Source organism: Mustela nigripes, chromosome 5 (genome assembly GCF_022355385.1).
Source record: "Mustela nigripes isolate SB6536 chromosome 5, MUSNIG.SB6536, whole genome shotgun sequence".
NCBI classification, from domain to species: domain Eukaryota; kingdom Metazoa; phylum Chordata; class Mammalia; order Carnivora; family Mustelidae; genus Mustela; species Mustela nigripes.
The window spans coordinates 27,138,705-27,163,868 of NC_081561.1; the positions used below are offsets into that span (position 1 = coordinate 27,138,705).

At 47.5% G+C, this 25,164-nt stretch overlaps 2 protein-coding genes across 4 annotated transcripts; both read right to left on the reverse strand.

Annotated features, from left to right (window-relative positions):
• Positions 1-1,635: 1,635 nt before the first annotated feature.
• On the reverse strand, positions 1,636-12,521 carry FLOT1 (flotillin 1). Of its 3 annotated transcripts, XM_059399763.1 has the most exons (13): positions 12,295-12,516; positions 11,906-11,962; positions 11,538-11,613; positions 11,362-11,452; positions 10,979-11,122; positions 10,725-10,844; positions 10,532-10,627; positions 10,156-10,308; positions 4,276-4,457; positions 4,048-4,093; positions 3,795-3,932; positions 3,378-3,542; positions 1,636-2,045 (listed from the first exon to the last, which is right to left on the reverse strand). In XM_059399763.1, the coding sequence occupies exons 2-13, from the start codon at positions 11,946-11,948 to the stop codon at positions 2,016-2,018; spliced, it is 1,284 nt and encodes a 427-aa protein (XP_059255746.1). In that variant the 5' UTR covers positions 11,949-11,962; positions 12,295-12,516; the 3' UTR covers positions 1,636-2,015. The 3 variants fall into 3 exon arrangements, with proteins under 3 accessions (XP_059255746.1, XP_059255749.1, XP_059255748.1); XM_059399766.1 differs by lacking the exon at positions 10,156-10,308 and having other exon boundaries at positions 12,295-12,521; XM_059399765.1 differs by lacking the exon at positions 11,362-11,452 and having other exon boundaries at positions 11,538-11,671; positions 12,295-12,519.
• Positions 12,522-12,802: 281 nt separating this feature from the next.
• IER3 (immediate early response 3) lies at positions 12,803-14,132 on the reverse strand. Its single transcript, XM_059399767.1, has 2 exons — positions 13,851-14,132; positions 12,803-13,755 (listed from the first exon to the last, which is right to left on the reverse strand). Exons 1-2 carry the CDS (start codon positions 14,055-14,057, stop codon positions 13,495-13,497), a joined length of 468 nt encoding a protein of 155 aa, XP_059255750.1. The 5' UTR covers positions 14,058-14,132; the 3' UTR covers positions 12,803-13,494.
• Between the last annotated feature and the right edge of the window lie 11,032 nt (positions 14,133-25,164).

Consider the following 25,164-nt stretch of genomic DNA (forward strand, 5'->3'; position numbering starts at 1 on the left):
GCTGTTTCTTTTGCAGGGGTCTGCCCCACCCTGTTAAAGCAGGTCCTTCTCTTTTCCTATATAACCACCTTCATATGTTGGATTCCTTCCTTTTCCCCTGGTTGGGGAAGGGGGCCAAGAAGAGGAAGAGGGACTAGCCTCCAGAAAGACCCTCCCCATCTCCACCCTTAGCAAACACCCAGCTCTGCTGTGTATATACAGAAAGGTTTGTACTGCCACCTAAATCTTTTGAATCATTCTTCCAGAGAGTGGACAAGGAGACCCTCCCATTTTGGCAACATCTCGTTTTTTTCCTTTTGCTATTCCCTCCCCTGCCCTTGGCTTCATCCTGTCCTACACTTCAAATTTCTATATTGTGTTGAACTTGCTTTTTTTCATATTGAAAAGATAACATTGCCCCAAGAGCCAAAAATAAATGACAACTGAAAAAATTAAGTTGCAAGATGTGTGCTCATTTAGGGAAAGAGTACCAGTGGATACAGGAAGCTCAAGTTCAGCAACACATACACTTTGCTCTCCATGGACTGATGAGAATATCCTTATACTTAATGGACCCTCTTTTTTTTTTTTTTTTTTTCTTAAGATTTTATTTGACAGCTCACAAGTAGGCAAAAAAACAAAAAACAAAAAACAGGCAGGCAGAGAGAGGGGGAAGCAACTCCCTGCTGAACAGAGAGCCTGATGCGGGCTCGACCCAGGACCCTGGGATCAGGCCTGAGCTGAAGGCAGAGGCTTAACCAACTGAGCCACCCAGGTGCTCCAGCCTCTTCTCTTAATCTTAGTACCCAAACTACCCCAGCACCTTACTACCCTCCTCAATAACTGGGATAGCCATAGGCTCAGATACACAGGATCAATGAGAATTGAGATGAATGTTAAGAAGGGCATAAGTGCTTCCCAGCCTATCAACAACCTCCTGGAATTTAGAAATGCAGATCTTTAGGCCTACCCAACCAGAAGCCAGTTAACTAGCCATCTACTTTTAACTACTCAAGGAGAATACTGGCAAATGCAGAGTTGAGAGCTACTGCTCCACATAAAATGTGTAGCTCATCCAGGGCATCCAGGGTTCATTTAGGCTATGGTATGGCTCTTGATGTTTTCTCTTACCCTTTCGGATTTTCTCAGTTAACTGGGAAAGTTAACCAGTGGAGAGTATCACTTAATGGTCCCATTCTAAAGTAACACCGTTAAACCCAATACAACATGCTTCTAAAGTACACAAAATCTCAGAGTGACCCTGGAAATTTTAAGTATATAATTTCCTTATTTTCAGTAGTTTTTGGGACTAGGTCAATTCTCACTACTTCCCATTTCAGCATGATTTTCTGCCTATAACCAACTGCAGGAAAAAAGTGGTACAACTTTAACAGTGTACAAGGTAACTTCCCATTCTTTTCTTTCTTTCTTTCTTTTTTTTTTTTAATAAAGGTTTTATTTGACAGAGATCACAGGCAGGCAGAGAGGAGGAAGCAGGAACCCCCCAGAGCAGAGAGCCCAATGCGGGGCTCAATCCCAGCACCCCAGGACCTGAGCCTAAGGTAGAGGCTTTAATCCACTGAGCCACTCAGGCGCCCCCAACTTCTTCCATTCTAAAAAATATATTGAATGAAGGGAGTAAGCTACATTCCAGCATTAATTTTGAATGAGTTCTGCTTTATTAATTGTTAACCAGTATTAGTGCTTTTTAACAGCAATTGATTTGACAAAGTTAACCTCAGGCCATCCCTCAGTTTTGGTCAGGAAAATTCTGGACAATAGGTGCATGTGGTCTAGGAAGTTAAATTGGGGTAAGATAATCAGAAGGCTGGCATGGAACCCCTGGGGGACTGGTAGTCTTGGCAGTGTGGGGCTGGGAAGAGCAACCCTTCCCCTCCAAGGCAAGGCACAGGCTATTTGGCAAGGAGATGGGGGAGTACCCCACTGTCAAGGGCATGCTCAGGGAAGCCAGTTGTGCATGCAGTATGGGTACTATTCTGGCAACCACGAGGCTAGGTACTGGAGCAAAGGTTGGCTCAGGCTGTTCGCAAAGGCTTGTGGTTAACCTGGTAAAGAGACAACAATTATGAAACTTGGGAATCATGTAACCTCTTCCCCCAGCTCCCCATCTGGATGAGGGCTGCAGGGAAGACATGCATTTCCAAAAGTCTTCTCTAAGAAGTTTTTTCTGCCACCCTACCTTACCCTCTTGTCAAGTGGTCATCAGGACCTGTCCACAGCAAATCACTGAAAAGGAGTGGAGGGGGCTAGAACCCTGCTTGCACAGACCCTCCTTAGCTCATCTTTCAGGGCTTTCAATGCCGGCTTCAAGAATGATCCAAGGAATCGAACTTGAAGGTCACTGTTATGGTCTACTGCTTTCACTTACATATGTAATTTTTTAAAAAGGTACTTTGAGAGAGAATATGCACAAGCAGGGGGAGGAAGAGGGACAAGTAGACTCAGCACTGAGCACAGAGCCCAACACAGGACCCGAGCTGTAACCAAAAGCTGGATGTTTAACCGATTGAGCCATTCAGGTGCCCCTATATAATTTTTTCTTAAGGACTCTCATATATAGTATGTGCCAGGCACTACAAATACCCATTTAATTCCCTTAATAATTCAATAGAGTAGATACTATTATTAGCCCGATTTTAAGGTGAGGAAAAAGGTACATAGAAGTAGCTAACTTGTATAAGGTCAGAGCTAGCATGACCAGAGCCAGGATTCACTATGGTTCCAGAACCTGCTCTCTGACTTCTGTCATAATCTGTAGGTAAATAAACAGGCACCAAGAAAAGCAGTAACAGCTGCAACCAGTTCCTTGTCCTAGTGGGGCGACCACAAGGCTCTAGAAGACAGTCAGCCTTGGGTTTGAAATCTAGCTTTACCAGCCGTATGATGGGGCACAGTTCCTTAACATATTCAAAGTTGTTTCTTTACTTTGTAAAATACTATATACCCAAAGGACAGTTTCATTAAAAAACAAACAAACAAGCAAAAACAAAAACCAACCATTTGTGTAGAAGCTTAGCACTCGGGGACACCTGGAGGGCTCAGTGGGTTAAGCGTCTGCCTTCAGCTCAGGTCATGATCCCAGGGTCCTGGGACTGAGCCCCACATCAGGCTATCTGCTCAGTTGGAAATCTGTCTTGCCCTCTCCCCTTCCTCCCACTCAAACTTTCTCCTTCCTCTGAAATAGATAAAATCCTTTTAAAAAAGCAATAGCAGCAGCAGCTTAGCACCGCATCTAGCATATAGCATATAGAAAACAAAGATGTCAATGGCTCTGGAGCCTCCTGGATGCGGGCCTAGTACTAGGCCTACCGCATCACATGCCTGGGGAACCCAGAAATTTACAGGAAATCCACCATGCTCACTCTAGAGACCCTCACCTGGGAGATGCTGACGCCTGTGAGTCTCTCCACGCTCTCCGGCAGGCAGGTCAGGATGTCCAGTACTTCCCCAGTCACTTTGGCTGCCCCCATGGTCCCACCTCCACTGGACACCAGTGTGATCTTATTGGCTGAGGTCAGGGGACCACTGATCTCCTCTGCTACCTGGTAGGTGAGAGATGCACACTCAGCACCTGTGGTCTGATCACACCCCTCCTCAAACACCTTACCCTGGGCTTCGAGATCGTTGACATTCTTCAGTTTGTAAGGATCATCCCTCCTCACTTCAGTCACTGGCTTATAATTCCCACCCCAAATTCACAGTTCCCTAGTCTGGCTCTCCCCAAACCCCTCCTTTTACCCCTTACCCTGCACTCCCTGGTTCTGTTCCTCTCCTGGTGCCCACCACCCACGGACCTGGGGCAGCTTCTCCAGCAGCATGTCTAGCTGAGCGGCCTCACGATACAGCTGGAACGCTTCTGCCTTCTTGGCCATCTGCTCAGCCTCGGCCCGAGCTCGAGCCCCTATGGCAAAGGCCTCGGCCTCCCCACGCATCTGAGAACAGTAGGAAACTGTGGGACTGACGGCTGTTGTTAAGGACAAGAAACCCCAGCTCAAACAGCAACCCCCACTTGCTCCACAAGCCACCAAGAGTCACCTCTTAACTCACCCTCACAGACTCAGCTTCTGCCTCAGCTTGCATGATCAGCTGGGACCTGGGCACAGAAAGGGAAGTGCAGGGAGGGGCTGAGGAAGGGCCAAAGGCAGGCCCTGCTGGAGAGACACAGGCGCCTGTAACTCGACTTCCATAGGAGTTCAGGTAGTGAAGGCCTCAGCTCTTCATACGGGGGCACCCAGGTCATAAAGGACTACAATGGGGCCTGGAAGGGGCATTTACTTCTCTGCCTCAGCTAGGCGCTCCAGCTTGTAGCGCTCGGCTTCTGCGGGCTTCCGAACTCGGGCCTCCAGCTCCTTCTCTCGGCGGGCGATCTCCTGTTCCTGCACTGCCACCTGCTGGGCCCGCTCCACCACCTGCACCTGGACCCGCTGCTCCTCGATCTGCTGCTTAGTTTTGGCCACCTGAGTAGGAGTGATGCTCGACATGAGGGCTGAAGAGCAAGTTCCCAGGAACCAGAGAGAAGCCAGGGCCAGGGCTCCTGGGTGAGATTATTCATACAGTTAAGTACATGAAACCAGTCCCCGGTGGGCTTAGCCAGCCCAGGGGAGTCCATCTCCCATATCCCAATCATGGCTTGGGAGATGGCCTGATCCTCTCTGAGGCAGATGATAGGGTAATTTCCAAGCAGCCTTAACATCAAGAGCTGGATAGGGTAGGGATCCAACTTTGTTCTTCCTCAGGCCAAGCTAAGGGGTCCCTCTGTTGAGCTCCCATATTAGTCTATTTTTCCAGTGTCCCTCTGTTGTAGAGTATGAGCACCTGGAAGGTTCTGATGTGTGGTGGCCATCTTCCACCTACAGCCTCACTCAGAGCCATCCACTTCTCTCCATCTGAGCTGCTGTAACCTTCCTGCAAGCCACCATCAATTCCAGCCCCCCCCCGCAACTGTTTCCTACTGGCTCTGGCAGTGATGCTGGAGTGTGTATGTATCTCTTTCATTTTTATTTTTTGTATATGGTACACATTCAAAAGGAAAAAAAAACAAAAGAAAGAGCAGTGAGAAGCAAGGTTTCTGTCCACTTATTTCCTTAAACCACCTTTTCCTTTCCCCAGAGGTAGTAACCAGCTTTTTCTGTACTCTTCTTCCAGGAACATTCTAAACATTTACAAGAACATGTACATATAGAATTCCTCTTATTTACACATATCTCATTTTCTTATTCCTGTAGAGTAGATATCTGAAGGCTCTTGTCAAGATTTTGGTGACAGAGGTACCAGAGAGGAGCATGCTTCTCTATGGCCCCAATGCTCTGGCTCAGCCATGGACCATCATCCCTGAGGGTCTTATCAACAGCAGAGATGATACTCCTGCCTTTACTGCATCCATGTGTTCACTCCAGAGGAAAGGTGCTTCCGGACATGGCATCCTGTGCTGTCCCTGACCCTAAAATTTCAGACTGGTTCCAAATTGACCAGTTGCTCTCTCCTTCAATGTACAGGATCTCTCTCTCTCTCTCTCTCTCTCGGTGTTGGAGTCCCTCCTGCCCCCTTTTTAAGGCTCACCTTTTGATGAAATAACCCCCAGTAGCTTCCTTGGAAGAAGTACATGGGCAGTAAGTTTTCTGAGATCTTGTTTTTCTGAGATTTTTTTCTACCTTTTTGTTTAAATGACAGTTTGATTGAGTACAGGTTACTACATTAGAATTCATTTTTTTAAAGATTTTATTTATTTGACAGAGAGAGACACAGTGAGAGAGAGAGCACAAACAAGGGTAGTGGGAGAGGGAGACACAGGCTACCCGCTGAGCAGAGAGCCTGACATGGGACTCGATCCCAGGACCCTGGGATCATGACCTGAGCCAAAGGCAGACACTTAATGACTGAGCCACCCAGGTGCCTCTAGAATTCATTTTCTATCTGTATTTTGAAGGCATTGCTCCAATGGTCTCCTGGCTTCTTAAAAAATCTGAAGTCATTTTGATGCCTGACCCTTTGTGATCTTTCTCTCTGGAAGCTTTTAGATCCCTTCTTTGTTCTCTCTGTTCTGAAATTTCAGAGGGTAGTTGTTTCTTATTTGTTGTATTGCACATTTGGTGGACTGTTTCAATCTAGAAAGTCGTATCTTCCAGAACAGATAGACATTTTAAGTATTTTTTCCACTGGTGATTTTTCTCCCATTTTCTTTGTTCTGTTGATTTGATTAATAAATCTGTAGATTAGGATTAATAAATTTATTACAATTAGAATGTATTACAATTAGATTAATAAATCCAGACTCACTAGAATTTCTTGTGATTTTTTCCCCCTCATTTCTGCCATCTTACTGACTTTAAGAGCTCTCATTTTGTTTTCTGTTTTATGCCCTGATTTTCTAGATGTGAATTCTTCTCTTATCTGAGAGAATATTAAAAAAAGATTTTTTAAGCTTTCTACTCCTTCCATAGTATGTATCCTCCAAGTTGCTTTGCTGTTTGTGGTTTTAGTCTCAGACTTGAACACTGCAGGATTCCCTCATATATCAGGGAATCCCTGGCTGGCTGCTCACGTGAAGGAGGTCTAAAACAGTGAAACTGTGGGCATGTGGGTGAGGCTTGTTGGCTCTGAACTTCACTCTATGGTGATTTGGGCAAGTCATCTACTGAGGAACCTATGATTCAGGATCCTTAAAGTCTTTCCCTTTGCACTGGTCATGTTCCTCAGCACAGTCTTCTAATGACTTCTTTGGAAGATGCATCCAGGGGACAAATGGATAAGGAGGTTAGGGGAGGCTGTCAGCATTTAGGATTCAATGGTCATATCGTGCCCGTCACTGATAAAGTACCATTGGCTTAGTTGATTATGATGGCTTTTTGGCTTCCAAAATGATGTTTTCTGTTCCTATCAATCCAGTTCTCTCCATCTGTGTTCATCTTCTCCTTCTTCTTTTTAAAAATCGCTCTATGTGGTTTTAGAGGGAGTGAAATTAACTGTATTTATTCAATCCATAATCTCTGAAAAAGCTTCCAATTTATCGTCCTGCTTCTTGTCTTCTGAGAATCAACTCTCCACACAGCAGACACACTGATCCTTGTAAAAATGTGAATTAGGGGATGCCTGGGTGGCTCAGTCGGTTAAGCCGCTGCCTTTGACTCAGGTCATGATCCCAGGGTCCTGGGATCCAGTCCCACAACTGGCTCCTTGCTTGACAGGGAGGCTGCTTCTCTCTCTGTCTCTGCCTGCCACTCTGCCTGTTTGTGCGCTCTCTCTCTCTGATAAATAAATAAATAAATAAATAAAATCTTTGAAAAAAAAATGTGAATTAGACCATGACACCTCCCTGCTTAAAGTTCTCCAGTAGGATTCCACTGGGCTTGGAATTCTCTTTTAAGTCTCCAACATGGCCACCTGAACCCTATGGGACCTGGCCCTGCCTGCCTTGCCATCTCACAGCATACCAGCCCTATCAGATCAGAACCCTCCTCTCTGTTCTTGGGACACACCAAGCTCTTTCCTACCTCCGGGCCTTTGCATGTGATGGTCCTCTGTCTAACCACATATGGCTGTTTATACTTAAAATTAATTAAAATTAAGGGCACCTGGGTGGCTCAGTGGGTTGGGCCTCTGCCTTCAGCTGCTGTCATGATCTCGGGGTCCTGGGATTGAGCCCTGCATGGGCGTGAGTCTCTCTGCACAGCAGGGAGCCTGCTTCCCCCACCCCCCGCCTGCTTCTCTGTCTACTTGTGACATCTCTCTTGGGTCAAATAAATAAAATCTTTAAAAAATTAATTAAAATTAAATAAAATTTAAAATTTAAATAAATAAATAAAATTTAAAGTTCTGTTTCTTACTCACATTTCACTAGCTACAGCTCCACAAGCCACATTTCAAGCACTCAGTATCACAGCATTTACAATTACAGATTTACAGCATTTCCATCAACACAGAAACAGCACTTGGCCCACAACTCCTTACACTGTTGGCTCTTTCTCATCTTCGGGTTTATCTCATAAATCACTTCCTCACTGAAGCTTTCTTAGATTACCCCAAACCTCTGCACTGTTTTTTTCATCCCTCTGTACATTTCCTTCATAGCACTTAAACAGGATAATTAGAACCTATGGAAGTTATTTACTTGCTTACTAGCTGTTTCCTGTTTTATAATATAAGCTCCACAAGAGCAGGAATCCTTTCTGTCTCATTCATACTTACGCCCTCACTTCCAAAACAATGTCTGGCACATCTTAGGCACCTGACAGTATTTGTTGAATGAATTCCTATTTCCCCAAGTACCTAGCACAAAGCCTGCACAAAAGAAAAGAGCTGATAAAAGTTGGAACAGAGGGACGCCTGGGTGGCTCAGTTGGTTAAGTGGCTGCCTTCAGCTCAGGTCATGATCCCAGCGTCCTGGGATCGAGTCCCACATCGGGCTCCTTGCTCAGCAGGGAGCCTGCTTCTCCCTCTGCCTCTGCCTGCCATTCTGTCTGCCTGTGCTCGCTCTCTGCCCCTCTCTCTCTCTGATAAATAAATAAAATCTAAAAAAAAAAAAAAAAAAAAAAAAAGTTGGAACAGAGCCAAAACCTGCTCAATCCTTTGATTTGCAGATAAGAAAAGCTGTATTTAGGTTAAGGACCCTGCAAGTTGGTTTCCAGCTTGCATAGTGGAAATGGTTTCCACTATGTTAATGCTTCTCAAATGCCAATGTGTACATGAATCCCCTAGGGATTTTGTTGAAACACAGATTCTAGGGGCACCTGGCTGACTCAGTCAGTAGAGCATGCAACTCTTGATCTCAGGGTTATGCATTCAAGCCCCAGGTTGGGTGTGGAGACTAACTCTAAAAAAATAACCAATTCAGATTCTGATTCAGTCAGCAGGACTGGAGCTGGAGATTCTATATCTAATAAGGCCCATAGCGATGCCGCTGCTACTGGTAGGCAGACTACACTGAAGCAAAGTTCAGGAATTTAATATCGTAAACTAAAGACGTTTTTTATTTCAGTATCCTTTAAGCCTATACCCACTTGTGGCAGAACCAAATTTCATAACATTGCTATCCTTTGGGTAAAGGTCTCAAAGTACAGTTGACTCCCATTATTCACAGTAGATCTGGTCTATAAAGTAGCCATGAATACCGAATTAGCAAATACTTATTTTCTTGTTAGGGGAAACATACCGTTAGGTTCCTGTGATCCCCTGTTCACGACAAAGCACTATATATGCTTGCTATATATGTGTTTCTGTTTAAAGATACCTTATATAATATACATACTCATTAACAATGAAGTTATTGCTGACAGCACTATAACTCATGCCTGAAAGAAGCTTATCCAACACATGCAATTTCTCTGTAAGGCATATCACAGTCTCCTTGCACTCAGGAACACTTAGCACTTTAGTAGCATGCTTGGGGACCATTTTAAAGAGCAAAACCACCAACAAAGAGTACAAGAATGCAAAAAATGTAGCAGTGAATATACTATGAAAATGACACTGTTTGCATTATGAGAGCTGAAACAAGAAGGCAAAATATCTTGTTCAGCCTCAACTGCACCACCAGGCAACTCAAATTCTTCATTGCTCTGTGCATGTCTGCAAATGATCACAAAGGTGCCACGAGGACTGCTTCTGGGATTACCAGTAAATTTTAGTGAGTAGGCCCATTCTCAAATACAGAATCTGCAAGCAAAGAGGACTGACCATGCCTCCGTGTAGTATCAAGGGCTGCCCCTATCTCACTTTGCAGAATGCAAAGCCAAGTCCATGTTTTCCTTCCTTATGCCCTTCTCCGATCACCAGGGCTGTTGTGAGCACGTAAAAAATCAGAAAAACAGGCCCCCTCCCCTGGGTGGATGCGGCAACAACTCACCTGTGTGGGAATGCACAGCACGGTGAGTGTGGAGAATGGGCTGGATGTTAGCTCGCTTCACCTACCCATCCAGGTGCCATTCCCCAGGGGACAATCTGCCGAAACATATGATCACATCCTACTGACCATATCCATTCTTGGCCTTTACTTTGCTTTTCAACTGAAATGCTTGGGTCTTTCAAATCATCGTATGGAGGAGTTGGGTCAGAAATGTAGAGCCAGAATAAAGGGATCAGAGTTAGAATATGAGAAAGTGTGATGGCCTAAGATGGATGGCTTCAGAGGAATGAACTGCCCAGTGTGAGAGCTCTGACCTGAAGCTGATAGGCGAGGTCAGCCTGTGCACGGCGGGTATTGACCTCGATGTCATATGTGGCCTTCTTTAGCTCATAGTCTCTCTGTGCCTTGGCCATCTCGATCTCACTCAGGTACTGGGCAGACACCTTCTCCTGCTTAGCTTTGGCTTCCTGTCCACACAGAGATCAGGGAGGAAGTTAGAGTAGGGACAGGAAGGCCCCAGGGGGGACAGCCTGCTCCTCACCAGTCTCCCCTGCATGTGCCTCATCTATTTCCTCTGCCAACCCAGCTCTACGAGCCCTCACTCAGTTGTGCCCCTTCCATCCCGTCTCCCACTGCACGCCCAAGAAAACCATTGGGACCAAGTGATCCCCCAAGTAGAATCTATCTCACCCGGATCCCAGCATCTCTTTTGGCTTCTGCCTCCCCAATCCGAGCATCTTTTTGGACTTGAGCTGTTCTAGCCTTCCCTAAGGAGTGTAAATAGTCCTGTGAGAGAGAAGCAGCAATCAGAATCCTTGGGAGGATTTAAGAGATGGGAGCAGGGAACTGGAGAGAAGAGAATCAGCCACCCAAGTTTGTTTACCTGATCATCATGAATGTCCTTCAGGGTGTAGCTAACCACACTGATGCCCATGTTGACCAGGTCTGAGGAGGCCACTTTGAAAACTTGCTCTGAAAATTTCTGTCTGTCCTTATAGATTTCCTAGGGTAACAAAATGGTGGGAAGGAGGAACTTAAGCTCTCAGTCCTCCAGATACTGTCTCCCACAGACTAGCCGGGTCCTTGTGCCACTCACTCTGATATCTCTTCCAGATCTTTCCCTGCCCTCAAGCCCACCTCCACAGTCATGTGAGCCATGATAGCTCTCTGGTGGCCCTCCAGAGTCTCCAGTGCAATGTGGGCAATCTCAGCTTCCGTCTTCCCCAGGAACATCTGGCAGGCAGCTGCCAACATCTCCTTGTTCTGCCCCTGAATTTTCACCTGTAACCAGAGTAGGGATAGGGAAAGTGTGGTGAAGGTCTCATAAAGCCAGGTAGGAAGCAGGAAGAGAATGGAAGAGTCAAGTCCTTGGGAGTCCCTGGAGAAGGTGAGATTTAGCAGAGACATTTCTCTGCAGTCAGAGGTTGGGAAGGCCATGATGAGAAGATTCTCAATGTCTGGGCACAAAGAAGGTGATGAAGGAATGGACTCCGGGTGGGTAAAGGCTCTGAAAGCCTCACCTGGGCAATGCCAGTGACTGAGATGGGGACCCCATGACGAGTGTAAACCTTTTCACTCTTGACATTGAGGGTCAGTGTGTTGAGAGAGATCCTATGGGAAAAAGGAGGAGTGGACAGTAAGAAAAAAAGAAACGAGAAAACTGGGGTTTCCCTTCCCTGGTTCTTTTTCTACCTACCTCTGGATTTGCTGGATGCAGGGCAGGACAAAGACACGTCCTCCAGCCACCATGACTGGGGGGCTTCGGCAGAAGCCTGCAAGGTGAGAGGGCAGTAAACTGCAGCACCAGGGGTAGGGCTAGAATATGGAAGACTGAAAAACTGGAGTGAGGGGCGGGAATAAGCCCCACAGGGAAATCTGGGAGCCGGGGCGGAGGCAGTTTGGGCCTTGGAAGGGCAGCACTGGGAATCACAAGTGGGTGGCTTGCAGCCGGCGCTGGGGGTAGGAGGGACAGAGGCCCGCGCCTGGGGACCTGGTAGGGAGAAGGGTAGAATCCAGACCCGCAAGGGTTTGGGGGCCACTGGCTGAGAAAAGAACATTACTTACCGGAGACCACCATGGCCTCATTTGGGCCACAAGTGAAAAACATGGCTCAGGCTGGAGCTGGGGGGAAAAAAAAGGAAGCCTTTGCGGGCGGGGGTCCACAGGAGTGAATATTCTCTCTTTCCCGTCAGTCTCGCCCAATCTCCAGCCACCAGGGCCCAGTCCCTTCCGCACCTTTCCGCTAAGGCATTTGCCTATTCAATCCCACAGATCCCAGAGACTCCCTCCCCTTCGCCGGTTTACAGCCACTCCCTTACCCCTGCCCCGTCCCGCCTACGGTGAGGCAGTTTCTGGCTCCGGTGATAAAGCTCTCTCGCGCTTTAAGGCCCCCAAACCTTGCGCCACCCTCCCTGCTCCTCCGCGGAGCGACTCCATCTCGCCTTCCCACCCACCTTTCCGTACGCTGGCGGTGGCCGGGCCGGGGCGCGCAGCGGATTCAGGAACCGAGCAGGGGCGCGCAGCGGATTCAGGAACCGAGCAGCGGCCCCGGGGAACTGCCTTCCAGCCAGCGGCGCCCACGCTCGCGCCCCTCACTCGGCCGCACCCGGTTGCCGCGGCAGACGCGACCCCGCCCCGCCACGGCCCGCCCCTTTCCCAGCACGGCGCGCTTGCGCTGGATGCCCGCCTGCCGCCGTCCTTCCTCGGGCTGGAGCTCCGCCCCGGGAAGCGGGACGTGACCTCCGTGGGCCTGCAACCCGGGCTGGGGAGATTGCCTCATCTCTGATTTGCCCCGCGGTAACTAGGAAAACCGCACACGGGGCAACGAAAGACTGCATCCGGTCACCCGGGGCGGAGCGCCTGCGGAGGACGTGGCCCCAGCTCCTCCAGCCCGCCCTTGGTGCCGGAAGGCGGGGAGGGCTGGGGAATCGCCGCTAACAAAGATTCGTACACTCAGATGACTACTGACAGTAAACCGACTTTATTTGTGTTCACAGAACATACCGGGCGACCCACAGCCGCCCGCTGACAGCCCACCGACCTTCGACACCTTAGCCACCCCTTGGGGGCAACTTCGAGAAGATTGAAGGCAGAGGAACTTAACCCCGGTGGTCCGTCAAAGCCTCACACAGTAGATCTAGGGAGTTGAAATCCTGTAAGACGGAATACCAGCCCCTAAAACCTACGACCTGCCACCATCGTTGACTCTTTGTCCGGGCACTCTCCCAGATCCAGGACCTCCACCTTGGTTCTCGAGGAGAACCAAAGCGCCCAGCCTCCACCTTTGCCAAAACTCAACAAATTACCAAAAGAGTTCTGCGTTTTCAGCAGGGAGGCACATCTCACACCCCAGCATAAGTTAAAATAAATATTACATACACCCCTCCATCACCTAGGGGGACATACATAAATACATATAAATATTAATTAGAATCGCTGAGAAATAAATAAATGACGCTCTTCCCCACGCGGCCTGCCCGGGAGTGTCGGTGCTCTTCATCCCGGGCTCGGGCTGGCTTCTCCGCTGCAGTGCTTTGATTTTAAGTTGCCTCGGAAGTCCCAGTTTGGGATACGCTCTCGCGCACCAGGTACACCTGGTGTTTCTTTGTTTTTTCGGATTCTTTTGGGTGGGGGGATGTGGGGAGAGGTCCCGTTTAGAAGGCGGCCGGGTGTTGCTGTAGGAAAGTGCTGAGGTCCAGAGTGTAGTCCGAGGGCTCAGAGGTCAGATTAAGGGGCTCAAGGACCGGAGGCACCGGGGTGGGCGCGGGGGATGCACCGTTGGGGGCGTCCTCCGGAGCCAGCGGTGCCGGCACACTCTCTTCAGCCATCAGGATCTGGCAGAAGATGACGGCGAGCAGGAGAAAAAGGAGCCTTTTCGCAGGGTTCGGATCCTCGACTGGCAGCTGGCGCCGGACCTGAAGAGAGACAACAAAGGCGACAGATTAGCTGAGGACCCCGGCGTCCGGCCGTTCCCCCTGCCCCTCCGGGTGCCCACTTCCACGACACTCACCACTCGTGGGTAGAGGACCCGACGGTTGCGCTTCCGATGCCCGCGGGAGGCGCTGATGCGCGCGGCAGGAGCCACCGCAGGCTCCGGGAGAGGGTCGAAGGTGAAGATCTCAGGACCAGAGCCCCGCCGGGGTCCGGGGCTGGTGGAGACGGGGGTCGGGGCCCGCAGGACTGTCATAGTGGGGAGGGAGCTGCGAGAGTGACACATGGCGGACAGAGCGAAACAGAAGGCCGAAGGCCGAATGCGGACCTACAGCATTGCGGAGCAGATTTTGTGCGCTCCAGTATTGGGCGGGGCCTTCTCAACTCCACCCGCTGCTGGGAGTGGTGGCCAGAGCAAGCTGGAAATTCCGACGGTTAAACAATGAGAGGGGGCGGCGACGTGGCCTGTGCAAACTAGGCGCCCAAGTGTGCGTTGTGAGCGTGTGAGTTGTGAGTGGGATGGGTGAGATCCCGGGCTGCAGGCCCATGTCAGGGCATGTGGGGGCTGGAGAGCAGCCAGCAGATAGCTTAGGAGGTGGTTAGGCCACTGGCCCCATCTCTGGGGAGGTAGGAGGACTGACATAAAGAAATCTGGCCATGCTGGGAGCAGCGACCCAGCAAAGCCAATGAATTACAGCTACACACGCACATTCATATACTTGTAGATACACATAGAACAACACACACACACACACACGCACGCACACACACAAGAGGAAAGTCATCACAGAAATAGCCAAAAAGACAGAGAAATGAACATGCTAGTACACACAAGACATGATGCTGCCTGCCCCAGCACACACCACATTGTAGGGGCAGAAAAATCATCCTTTCTTTCCTTCTACCTTCACTGGTTGGTCTAACAATTAAATTGATGTAAGTTAACAGGAGAAAAACAGATTTAATTACTTCAGGAACCGAGGAAGCCTTGAGATTTAAAGGCAATTGAGGTTCGTAAGCCCTCTGGAGCTAAAGAATGGAAGGAGGCCAATTCAGGGGAAGATAAGAAGAGGGGATGTTTGGAAGTCAGAAGTTTGCCCTGCCAAAGCGGGTAGGACCATCAGATAGTTATCTTCTGGTAATAGCCGTCTTTGCAGTTCAGTCCCCTATCTAAACTCTTTTAGGCAAAGAAGAGAGGCAAAACGCTGTTCCTGAGTCTGCTGGGTTTTTGATTGCCACCAGCTCAAAATAACTCACATGCCCAAGTGGAACCTTTTGCGGTGGCCTATCTTCTCCCCTTTACCATGCACATACTGGAACAAAGGTGCAGAGACTTTGCAGGGGCAACACAAGAAAGCTGCCTGCGCAGATGTGTGCAGAAATGCTCACGTAAGGCTGCTGCCACAAAACAAAGGCAAGAGGTTAGTAGTTACCCAGATTACCCAGTTACCCAGATTTGTCCCTTTCATAACTGCCTTAGAGACAGCTGCTCATGGACTCACAGTTTAACATCCTTTGAGCATTTACTGTTAAAGGTCTTGTTGAAAGTACTGAGGTTGGTTTCAGTGTATGGGCTGCTGAGTGAGGCCAGCCAGACACAGCCGGCACCTCGAACTCTCTTGAGGGTCTTAAAGAAACTGAACACCAACTATAAAGGGGAGACCCAAAAGAACTAGTGTTCCCATCTATCTAATCAATAAGGCGAGGCTTCATAGAAGAGTGGCATTGGAGATGACTTTGAACAGTGGGTGGGGTACCACAGAGTTAGATGTGGAAGATGACTGTGAGGAAGAGAATGGAATCAGCAAAGACCTTGGGCTGGAAAAGTACAGGATGTGTTTGGGGAATCACAAGAAAAACAATCTTACAGTAAGTTTCCTGTAAAGGAGTAGTGGGAAGTAATGATTCTGGAAAGGAGGTGGGCCGAGTGGGGAGAGCTTAGCTGGAGGTCCAGGCCAGGAGATTGAGTTTAACTCAAGATTCTGGATTCTGTTGGGTCATGGAAGGATAAAAGGAGGGTAGTTGGAAACTAAGTAGGATGACAAGTGTGCCCTGGATGAGGAGACACTGATCCAGGGGATAGGAGGTTATTGGAAAGGTTTAGGTGGAAGGTAACAAGGGCTTGAGATGAGCAGTGGAAGAGGGAACCAAGAGGAGAGATGGCAGTAAGAGACAGTCCTACCATAAGACCATAGCTGTTTGGTAATGAGATGGGAATCGTTAGAACCTGGGAGTGTGAAGAATGGGGTGCTGACAGTAAGGGCATGAAGGCATCAAGGCTGACTCTAGGGATTTGAAAGGCATCTGGCTCAGGTCTTTACTCTGGATCATGTTATGCCTGCTGCTCGCAGAGTGCAATGATCCCTTCCATTGCAGGCTGTGTCACACGTCTCTCTGCGCCTTGCATGAAACCCAGCCCAGAACCTTACCTGTAGTAGTTGCTCAATAGTCTTGTAAATGAAAGCTGAAAATGCAGAACTCTACCTGCACATATGGTATTCACAGCCTGGCTGGGTCACCCAAAGCTTTGAGACATGGAGACACTCTTTCAAACCCTACATACAAATTTATAGCATCTTAAGAACAGCTGGGACTATCCTTATGCACACACCAAAAGAGGAACACCTAGTGGCATGTCTCAAGCAAGGATGTATGGGATGTAGTTAGGGACATCCCCACCTTTGGGCTCCAATAGATACATCATTTCTGCATACACAACTGCTTCCTGGGCCTCTGTGTCGCTTTATTTTATACCCATTACTGCTGTCTAAACTCATGTGTTGCATACCTCTCTCTGACCAGCATAAAACACACCTCCTCTACAGAGACACACCCCCTTCCTGTACCTGCCTTTCACACCTGCCATCCTCATCATTTTTACACCCAGGCTCGGAGCCTGCACACCTAGCTACACCCTTATTTCAAGGCAACCGCACACTACAAATGAATCCATGACTACTTGCATGTGTGGCTGGGCCTACCTACATGCTCACACAGATATGAATTGGGGGTGGGGGAGATAGTGATGATGGAAGAAAATGGCTTAGTGGGAGGCGGTGGGGGCACCCAAGGTCAGGAATGCACCACTTGTTTATGATGGAAAATTTCTCCAGGGCATTTGGCAGGGGAGGGGAAATGAAGAGGGATGTCAGGATCTTGTTTCACCACTACCTCCCCCATCTGGAATCTGGGCCTCTAGCTGGACCTAGTTAACTTTACCGTCCTCCTGGCTCAGAGAGACCTTTCTTTGTGTCAAGACCAGAATGGGACAGAGAAGAACCAGGAAATTAAGACTACTCGCCATTCCTTCTCCATCAGTCTCATCTCTGTTCTTGCTACCCTCAGAGACCCATGGCTCTGCTTCACCCCTTCCCTACCATACGGGAAGCTAGAGAAAGGTTGGGAGTGAATCATTAAGCCAAGGAAAGGGGGTGGTGAGTGCTGGGGGATGAGTTAAGGCCAGAAAAGGCCGGGGGCGAGAAGGGCAGCTGGACCAGTTCTCACTGCCCTAATCCTAGGGAAACAGGCTGTTGGCCCCTTTCCATTTCACTGCTCTCACTGCTCCTCATTTCCTTCCCCTCTCCCCCAAGATTGCTATGATCCTTCCTTTCTCTCATTTGACCTGAGATCTTGACCTCCCACCAACCTCTTTCTTAACCCCTTGTTCATTTTCTTACGACACTTGCTATGTGGAGGATCATTTTATGTATTTGTTTACTTTTTGTTGTTGTTTGTCGCTCCCCACTGGAATATAATCTCCATAAACGTACAGGACCACATCTGCTCTTTTTCTCATGATATCTCAGTGGTATCTCCAGTACTTGGCCTTTCACCTAATAGGGGGTTAATAAATATTCTTAAATCCATCTCCTCTGAGCAGCTATCCCTCACCCTCAGAGGTGTCTGTTTGTCCAGCTGTGTCCTTTCAGAGGCTCCCCCCTCCCCACCATGCTTCCTCTCCAAAGAGGAGGCAGGGGATTCTCAACTGGGGCTCAGGAGGATCTGCTATTAAATTGGGATTAACTGTGCAGATGATGGATGGCAAGGCACTGACCCTCACTCTGTGTAAATCCCTGGCATAAGAGCGAGTCGTGCCTGCTGGCCCACCTGGAGTACTGCTACGTTGCTGACCAAAGTCTAGAATGGCGGACAATGATAATGGGAAGGAGATGCATATTTGGAAATGGGAGCGTTTGAAAATGGGAAACAGGTAGAGGGCTGGAGTCACGGGACCCAGGGAAATAGAAACTGAAACTCAGTGGCATCTGGTCATTTGGTAGATACTCAGTAACTTTGTTGACTTGAGATGGATTTGTGATAGAAAGGAGACACTGATATTAGAGGAAACTGGGTTTAAATTCCGGCTATGCTTCCTATTAAGTAAGTACATGATACTGGGCCAGCTACTTAGCTCCTCTGAAAATGTCTCCTCAATTGAAAAGTGGGCATATTGGTTTTAAGGTTACTGTGAGGATTGAGGATACAAGGGTACTGCTCCTAGGCACATAGTAGGTGCTTCTTCTGGGATGGCCATGATTATGATGATACAAAGAGGGGCTGCTTCGGAGGAGCAGTGGGCAACAGTGAGCTAATCCAGGAGTAGGAAACCAGGATGACAAAATAGCCTCCAAGTGCTAAGCTCATCAGGAGATAGAATTTCTGTTTTCAGCCCTTGCCCCACCCCCCCTTCCCTCCCTCTCCATCTCAGGGCAGGTTTTGTGGCTTTTTCTTTTCTCCAAAGAAGCAAAGACTTCTGCATTCCTAGTTCTTGTTCAGCCAATGTGACTGATTTTAAATACATTCCCCTGGCCCCATGCACATCATTCTAGTTGGAACAATTCTTGCCAGAGGCACGGTGGTAGGGTGGGGTGGGGAGTTCTTGGCAGCAAGTTAATAAATGACTGTCAGAGACACCGATTCAGGCCTTACCAGGGTCAAGATCAGTCCCAGGTGGTTTTCCCTGATGCAAAAGGAAGGCAAGAATGCCTGGAGAACCAGGGCAAGGTCACATGAGAACATGGTATCCCCTGCCTTGGGACGCAGGTTGGCCCCTCCTGGCGCAGCTCAACTCAACCTAAATTCCCTGGAGGCTGCTGAGAGTGGGGAGCTGAGAAGGGACCCAATGTTCCTGATGTTCTGCCAGCTCTGGCCTCCCAGGACCCAGTGTTGTAGCTCCTCCCTTTGGCCTCAGTTTCCTGCTGGGTAATACCTTCATGAGAACAGGACTTTATCCATCTTGTTCACTGCTCTACATTCAGTGCTTAAAGCTGTGCTTCTCCATCAATACCAGCTTCCTGAAAAGGCTGGAAATGTAGGGCCCTTTAATCCATTAATGTCCCAGAGCTCTTCAAAAGGGAAGAGGCTTGCCTCTCTGTGTAGATAGCTCCCATATCAGCACTGGAGAATGCGATTTAACTCAAAGCACAATATGGGTGGTGGGGGAGGGGAAAGTGCAACAAAAGCAGTACTTCCCCCTTTGTCCTGCCTTTTCAGACACCGTGTATTTACTGGATGAGTTGATCTGTAAAGCCAAGTGCTTAGATTAAAGGCTCTCTGATGTTTCTCCCTCTTTTGCAACCCCATGATTCAACATCGTCTCCCCTGGGTTCTCAAAAGTTAAACTAAGTCTCTCTCCTGCTTCTAACGCAGCTGCTGTAGGCCCTTAGTCTTTGAAGGTTGGGAGAGGCTTCTGGGGGTGGAATGAGTGCTCCCGGTTGGCAGGTCTCCAGCTCCCACCTGGCTCTCTTGCGTGTTAGTCTGGGGCTTGACCGGCTGCCAGGGGGTGAGCCCTGAAGCGGTTTTCTGGGAAGGGTAGGTGCCTGTGTGACTCAGAACCAAGTTAGGGAAAAAACATACTCACTCAATCTCTGGCACCCTCCTGCCTGGCCTGACTTTGACCATGAGCTCATGAAAGAGGAAGCTGGGCCAGGCAGACTGTAGCCCTGCCTTCCCTCATGTTTTCTCTCCATGGCCTCACGGATTCCCTGGAGTGTCTCAGCCTCATGTCACCGTCATCCTGGCTCTGGGGTGGCCCTGACGCTACCGATCCATGACAGTCTCCCTTCCCAGACGATTGGTCAGTTTTTTCCCCCAGGAAATCCCACCCAGCATGGAAGGGGATTGCTCACAAGGGGAGGCTGGGTCTTTACCAGCCTCACACCAGAGGCTGGCCTCTCGGTCTTTACCATGAAACTTGACTGTTTGGGTGTGCTCCTGTAACTGCTGTATCCCTGAAACAGACAGAGCAGTGCTCCCCCTGGGAGCCTAAACTAAGGGGTTGCTTGGGAGCTAGGGGTCCCCAGTTCAGAAAAGAAACGAGGGGTCCCAAAGTACAGGGAGGCTGAACCACCCTCAGGCCCGCTTTATACTAACTGAGACTTACCTAATACTTTTGGCATGCAGAGTAGTCCATGACCAGAAAGGCATATTTTATTTTAGTGGAAATTATGACAAGGATGGGCCACGAAGAACCTTCTTAACTCCTCTCCCCACAGTCCATCTTCTTTTGTCTTCCCACAGCTTTCTTGTTAAAAGATGGACTTGGCCAAGTCAGTGCCTGCCTAGCGACTTCTGTGCCCTCAAGCTCTCTAGTGGGGCCGCTCTGGCTTCTCAACCTGAATCCAGGCAACTGCGTCCAGGCCTTCTCTCTCAACTCCCCCAGTGCTGTCCTGGTGCCCTGAGATACAGTACTACGTCAGATTTTTTGTGCCTTTTCTCACATGTGCCAAACTCATACCCACTGGACCCTTCACACATATGGTTTCTTCTCTTTCCTCTCCATTTTCCTGAGAAGAGCCTGCCCTGACTCCCACATGCAGTTTTAGTTCACCTACTTTGTACATGAACCTCTTAAGGCATCAAACACAGTGATAGTCATTTGTCCATTGATTTTTTATTTTTAATGTATTTATTTGAGAGAGAGAGAAAGAGAGAGCACTATTGGGAGAGGCAGAGGGGGCATCTCAAGCAGACTCCCTGCTGAACATGGAGGCTGCTGTGGGGATCGATCTCACAACCCTGAGAGTCAGACACTTAACTGACTAGCCACCCAGGTGCCCCTGTGTCTATTGATCTGATTGTTTGGACATGCTAGTACCCTTTCTGGTCACCACTGATGAGGGAGCAGGAGGCTGGCTGAGGACAAAGCAAAAGCTGGCGCCTTGCCCCCCCCCCCCTTCCACCCGCTCCCCTCCATAGGTGTAGCATTCCTCAGGCACCCCTGACTGCCATAAAACGATAAATAGTTAACTTGCTGAGATCAGAATCCTGCAAGACAGGAGTCTCCCTTGGTTTGCAAATGTCCTTGAGATTACAACAAAGTGTTACCTTATCAATAGCCCAATTTCCAAAGACACAGAACTCAGTTCCTCAAGCCCTAATGTCACCCTCCCCTCCATAAAAAACCGAAGGAGGAGGAGGTAGAAGGAAAAGTAAATAAAGTTAAATTTCTTCTAAACCTAAATCTCATTAACAAGGATGCTTGATAGCAGGATTGTAACATTCCACCAGACTTCCAATTGTCTTTACTTGATAGCAACTAAGCCTTCAATATCCTGATAGTATTCTTTGCCCCAATAGCCCTTCTGAACACCCCTTTGTCCTCACCTACCCAACTCCTGTGTATATAACCAGCCACTCCTCACAACCCGGGGCAGCAGCTCTTCCTGCCCGCGGGTCCTGTCCCCGTGCTTTAATAAACCACCATTTTGCACCAATGATGTCTTAAGAATTCTTTCTTTAGTCGTCGGCTCCGAACCTCATCACCCCACCAAACCTGACTTAGGTTCTGGGACTTCATCACCACCACCAGACATTGTGATGAAGCCATTCTGATGCCAGGAACCTTTTAACAAGGCAAAACAAAAACAAAAACTTATTAAATTGTCAGCATTTAAAGAAAACCAGAAAGAGATGTATGAAGCAAATATTCTCAACCCATTCCTGTAGGTTGTGTTCATCCTGTTTCTGACTCCTACTCCTTCACATGGAATTTGCTGGTGCACCAAGCAAATTGGTGCTTGGTGCACCAGCAAGTTCCATACTGTGTTTTTGTTGAAAGCCGGGCATACTGACGTACAGCTTACAGATAGTGCAATGCATCCTCTTTAGGGATATAGTTTGATGAGTTTTGACAAACTCGTACATTGTGCAAATGTCACTATAGTCATGATACAGAGTATTTCCAATGCCCCAGAAAATTCCTCATCCCCCTTTGTAGTCCATACCTGCTCTCTACTCCCAGCCCCCAGCAACCACTGCTCTGATTTCCATCTCTGTAGTTTTTGCCTATTCTAAAATGTCATATAAATGCCATATAAGTAAAACTATACTAGGCACTCATATAGATGCCATATAAGTAAAATTATACTAGGCACTCTTTTATGTCTGGATTCTTTTGCTCAGTGTAACATTCTCTGTGATTCACCCATGTTCTTGTGTGAATGAGTAGATCTTTCCTTTTGATTTCTGAATAGTATTCCATTGTATAAACATACTACATTTGTCTGCTCTTTTGCTGTTGGTGGACATTTGTGGTTTTTTTCCTTCTTTTTTGGCTATGATGAATAAAGCTACTGTGAATGTTTTATATAACTTTTTGTGGACATGTATTCCTATTTTTCTTGAGTAAATGTCTAGGAGTAGTATAATTAGGTGTAGATTTAACTTTATAAGAAATTTAAAAAAGAAATTGCCATGATGTTTCCAGAGCCATTTACCATTTTATTCCTTGACAGAACAGTTCAAGGAAGCTGCCTCAAAACATCTCTGTTGCTGGGGTGGCTGGCTGGCTGAGCTGGTTGAGTATGGAGCTTTTGATCTCAGGGTGGTGAGTTCAAGCCCTAATTTGGGCTAAGCATAGCTTACTTAAAAAACAAAACAAAACAAACAAAAAAGTCCCTGTCTACCAAATCTGCCAAGTGAAAAATGCTTTCTTCATCATAGAACAGGTTCTCAGGTTACCTCAGGCGACAGGGTTGGGCCAGAATGCAACTGTCTGCTGGTTAGCCACCCATTGCCTAGAACAATGGCATGTCCTCAGGATGTCTCAGCAGTTTCCCTTGGAACTATAGCAGCTCCAGGAACATACCCCACCTGCCCCCGAGACCACCCTGTGGCTCAGTATCTCTGTCAGCCTCACTCCCTGCTCAGCTTCTGCTGCTTGGCTCTGTACAGGCCCCATGCATCATGTACAGTAACACGAGCCCACACTGCCTTATAGGCGCTGTTCTTTCCAATGGCTATACAGAAATCCATTCATTAAGGCTTCACAAATCCCTACTATCATGATCATCATTATTATTTTTAAGATTTATTTATTTATTTGGGGGGGGGGCTAGGGGCAGAGGAAGAGAGAGAATTCCCAGCAGACTCCCTGCTGAGTGACGCAGGGTTCAGTCTCACAGCCCTGAACAGTCGGACATGTAACTGACTGAGCCACCCAGGCACCCCCTACTATTATTATTTATACCTTCGCTTTGCAAATGAGGAAGATGAGAGGTTCAGTGAGGCAGCTCACTTTCTCAAGGTTGTATAAATATAAAGTAGTAAGAGATAGATTGGAATTCTGGTCAACCTCATTCAGAAGCCCAGTAGCACGGCATATTGGCTAGTTCAGCTGGGTTCATTTCCATGTTCAAATTCATCTAGTGTTCACGGTAAGCCTCTGAAAGGAGGGCCATAATAACATCTGTTTTACAAGTGAAGGGATGGCACAGAGATGTTACATAGCAGGACAGGGGCACAGTTGGGATCGCCATCCAGGAAGTTTGGCTCCTAGAAAGAGCAACCAATTTCTGTGTTTTCCTGTCTCTCAACAATCCTCATTATTAATGTTATTATTTGGCTTACTGCCCTGGCTCTTGGTGTCTTTGGGGTTTTACACTGCTCTGACATTTGCATCCTTGCTTGTGGCTCACTTTCAAACTCTGAATAGGTTGTGCACTCAGCCTCCAAGATAGAATAACCTTGGTGGGCGGCCCTGTTGGCCATATCACCGGCCTCTTAGCTGCCTTGGAGAACTGCCTCTAGCTCAGGCAAAGATTCTAATCCAGCAGGTGAAGTCAGGAAGGTAAGTTATCTGCAGGGTGACCCAGGCCTAAGAAATCTCCTCCAGCAAGATAAGGACTTGAGATCATCTCAAAGGATTGTTTCCTTAGACAATTTTTGAACTCTTTCGGATGAGAGACCATCATTGAAGCCACTTTCAGAGCTTAGTAGTGCACCTGACACATATTAGGTACTCAAAAGATTTTGACTGAATGGTGAATGAGTGAATGAATGAATGAAGAGACCCACCTAGATTCTCTTAGTTTAGCTCTGTGCTGTTCCATAGGTAGCATGTGATTCTTTAAATTTTAATTAAAGAAAAATCTAAAATTCAGTTTTTCATTTGCATCACCACATTTCAAGTACATAGTAACCACATGTGGCTAGTGGTTATCATATTGGCAAGAGTAGATATAGCACATTTCCATCATCGTAGAAAGTTCTTGGACAATACTGGGTTAGATAATGAGGTGAGAGAAGGAAAGATAGTGCATAGGGAAATATTTATCACAGCTGATGGCTTTACCTTGCTTTCAACACTTTAAAAACAGCATAGATTAGTCCTTTCTTGTTAGATTATGTTGCATACTTCCCATTCAGAGGTCTAGGAGTCACTTCAGAAATCTGTTATTGAGAAATGTATCTCTGATCAAATCCATGACCCAAACTTCTGAGAAAAAGAAGACAGGAGATGGAAGGAGGAACTAAAATTACAACGTTCTTTCTGTCATAGGCCACAGGAAATTAATGCATCCAGGGTGCTCTGTGCCCATTACTTTATATGATCCTCCTAGCAGCCTTGTAGGACACTGAAGGGAGTGAAGGTAAGTGGCTGAAAGTTATGTGCTTGTGAAATGGTAAAAGTTAGTCCCCACACTTAAAACATCAGTAGGCTGATTGATGTTAGTTGACTAACATCAGGTTAGTTAGGTTGACTAACATCAGTCATTAGGTTGATTGAGTGTTAGTTAGGATTAGATTCAACTGATAGCTGTAGAAGGCAGAAAAATGGATAAAATATGACTCAAGAAGCTTATAACTCAGTGAAGGGAAAACAAGAGAAACACAAAATAACTATAGAACCATACATATACACATGTATTTATGTATTTTATATGTATACACCAACATGCATATATTATATACATTATATATGTGTAGACATGTATATGCACACACACAATAGCATAATAACTAACATTTGTTTGGTATATTAGAGATTATAGGCACTTTTCCTCAGCAAATCATTGTGATGAATGTCAAATGAATGGAATGTTGATACAGAAAGCAAGTGTTCTAGGAATTCAGAGCAGGGTGAGATCACTGCACGATGGAGTGAGGAAGGA

Coding starts and splice junctions, on each gene's coding strand:
- IER3 (XM_059399767.1), bottom strand. CDS start 14,057: ATGTGTCACTCTCGCAGCTCCCTCCCCACTATGACAGTCCTGCGGGCC. Junction 13,756..13,850: donor GGGTCCTCTACCCACGAGTG/GTGAGTGTCGTG, acceptor GTCTCTCTTCAG/GTCCGGCGCCAGCTGCCAGT.
- FLOT1 (XM_059399763.1), bottom strand. CDS start 11,948: ATGTTTTTCACTTGTGGCCCAAATGAGGCCATGGTGGTCTCCG. Junction 4,458..10,155: donor ACCTCGCCTATCAGCTTCAG/GTCAGAGCTCTC, acceptor ACTCCTACTCAG/GTGGCCAAAACTAAGCAGCA. Junction 4,094..4,275: donor CGCCTAGCTGAGGCAGAGAA/GTAAATGCCCCT, acceptor TTCTGTGCCCAG/GTCCCAGCTGATCATGCAAG.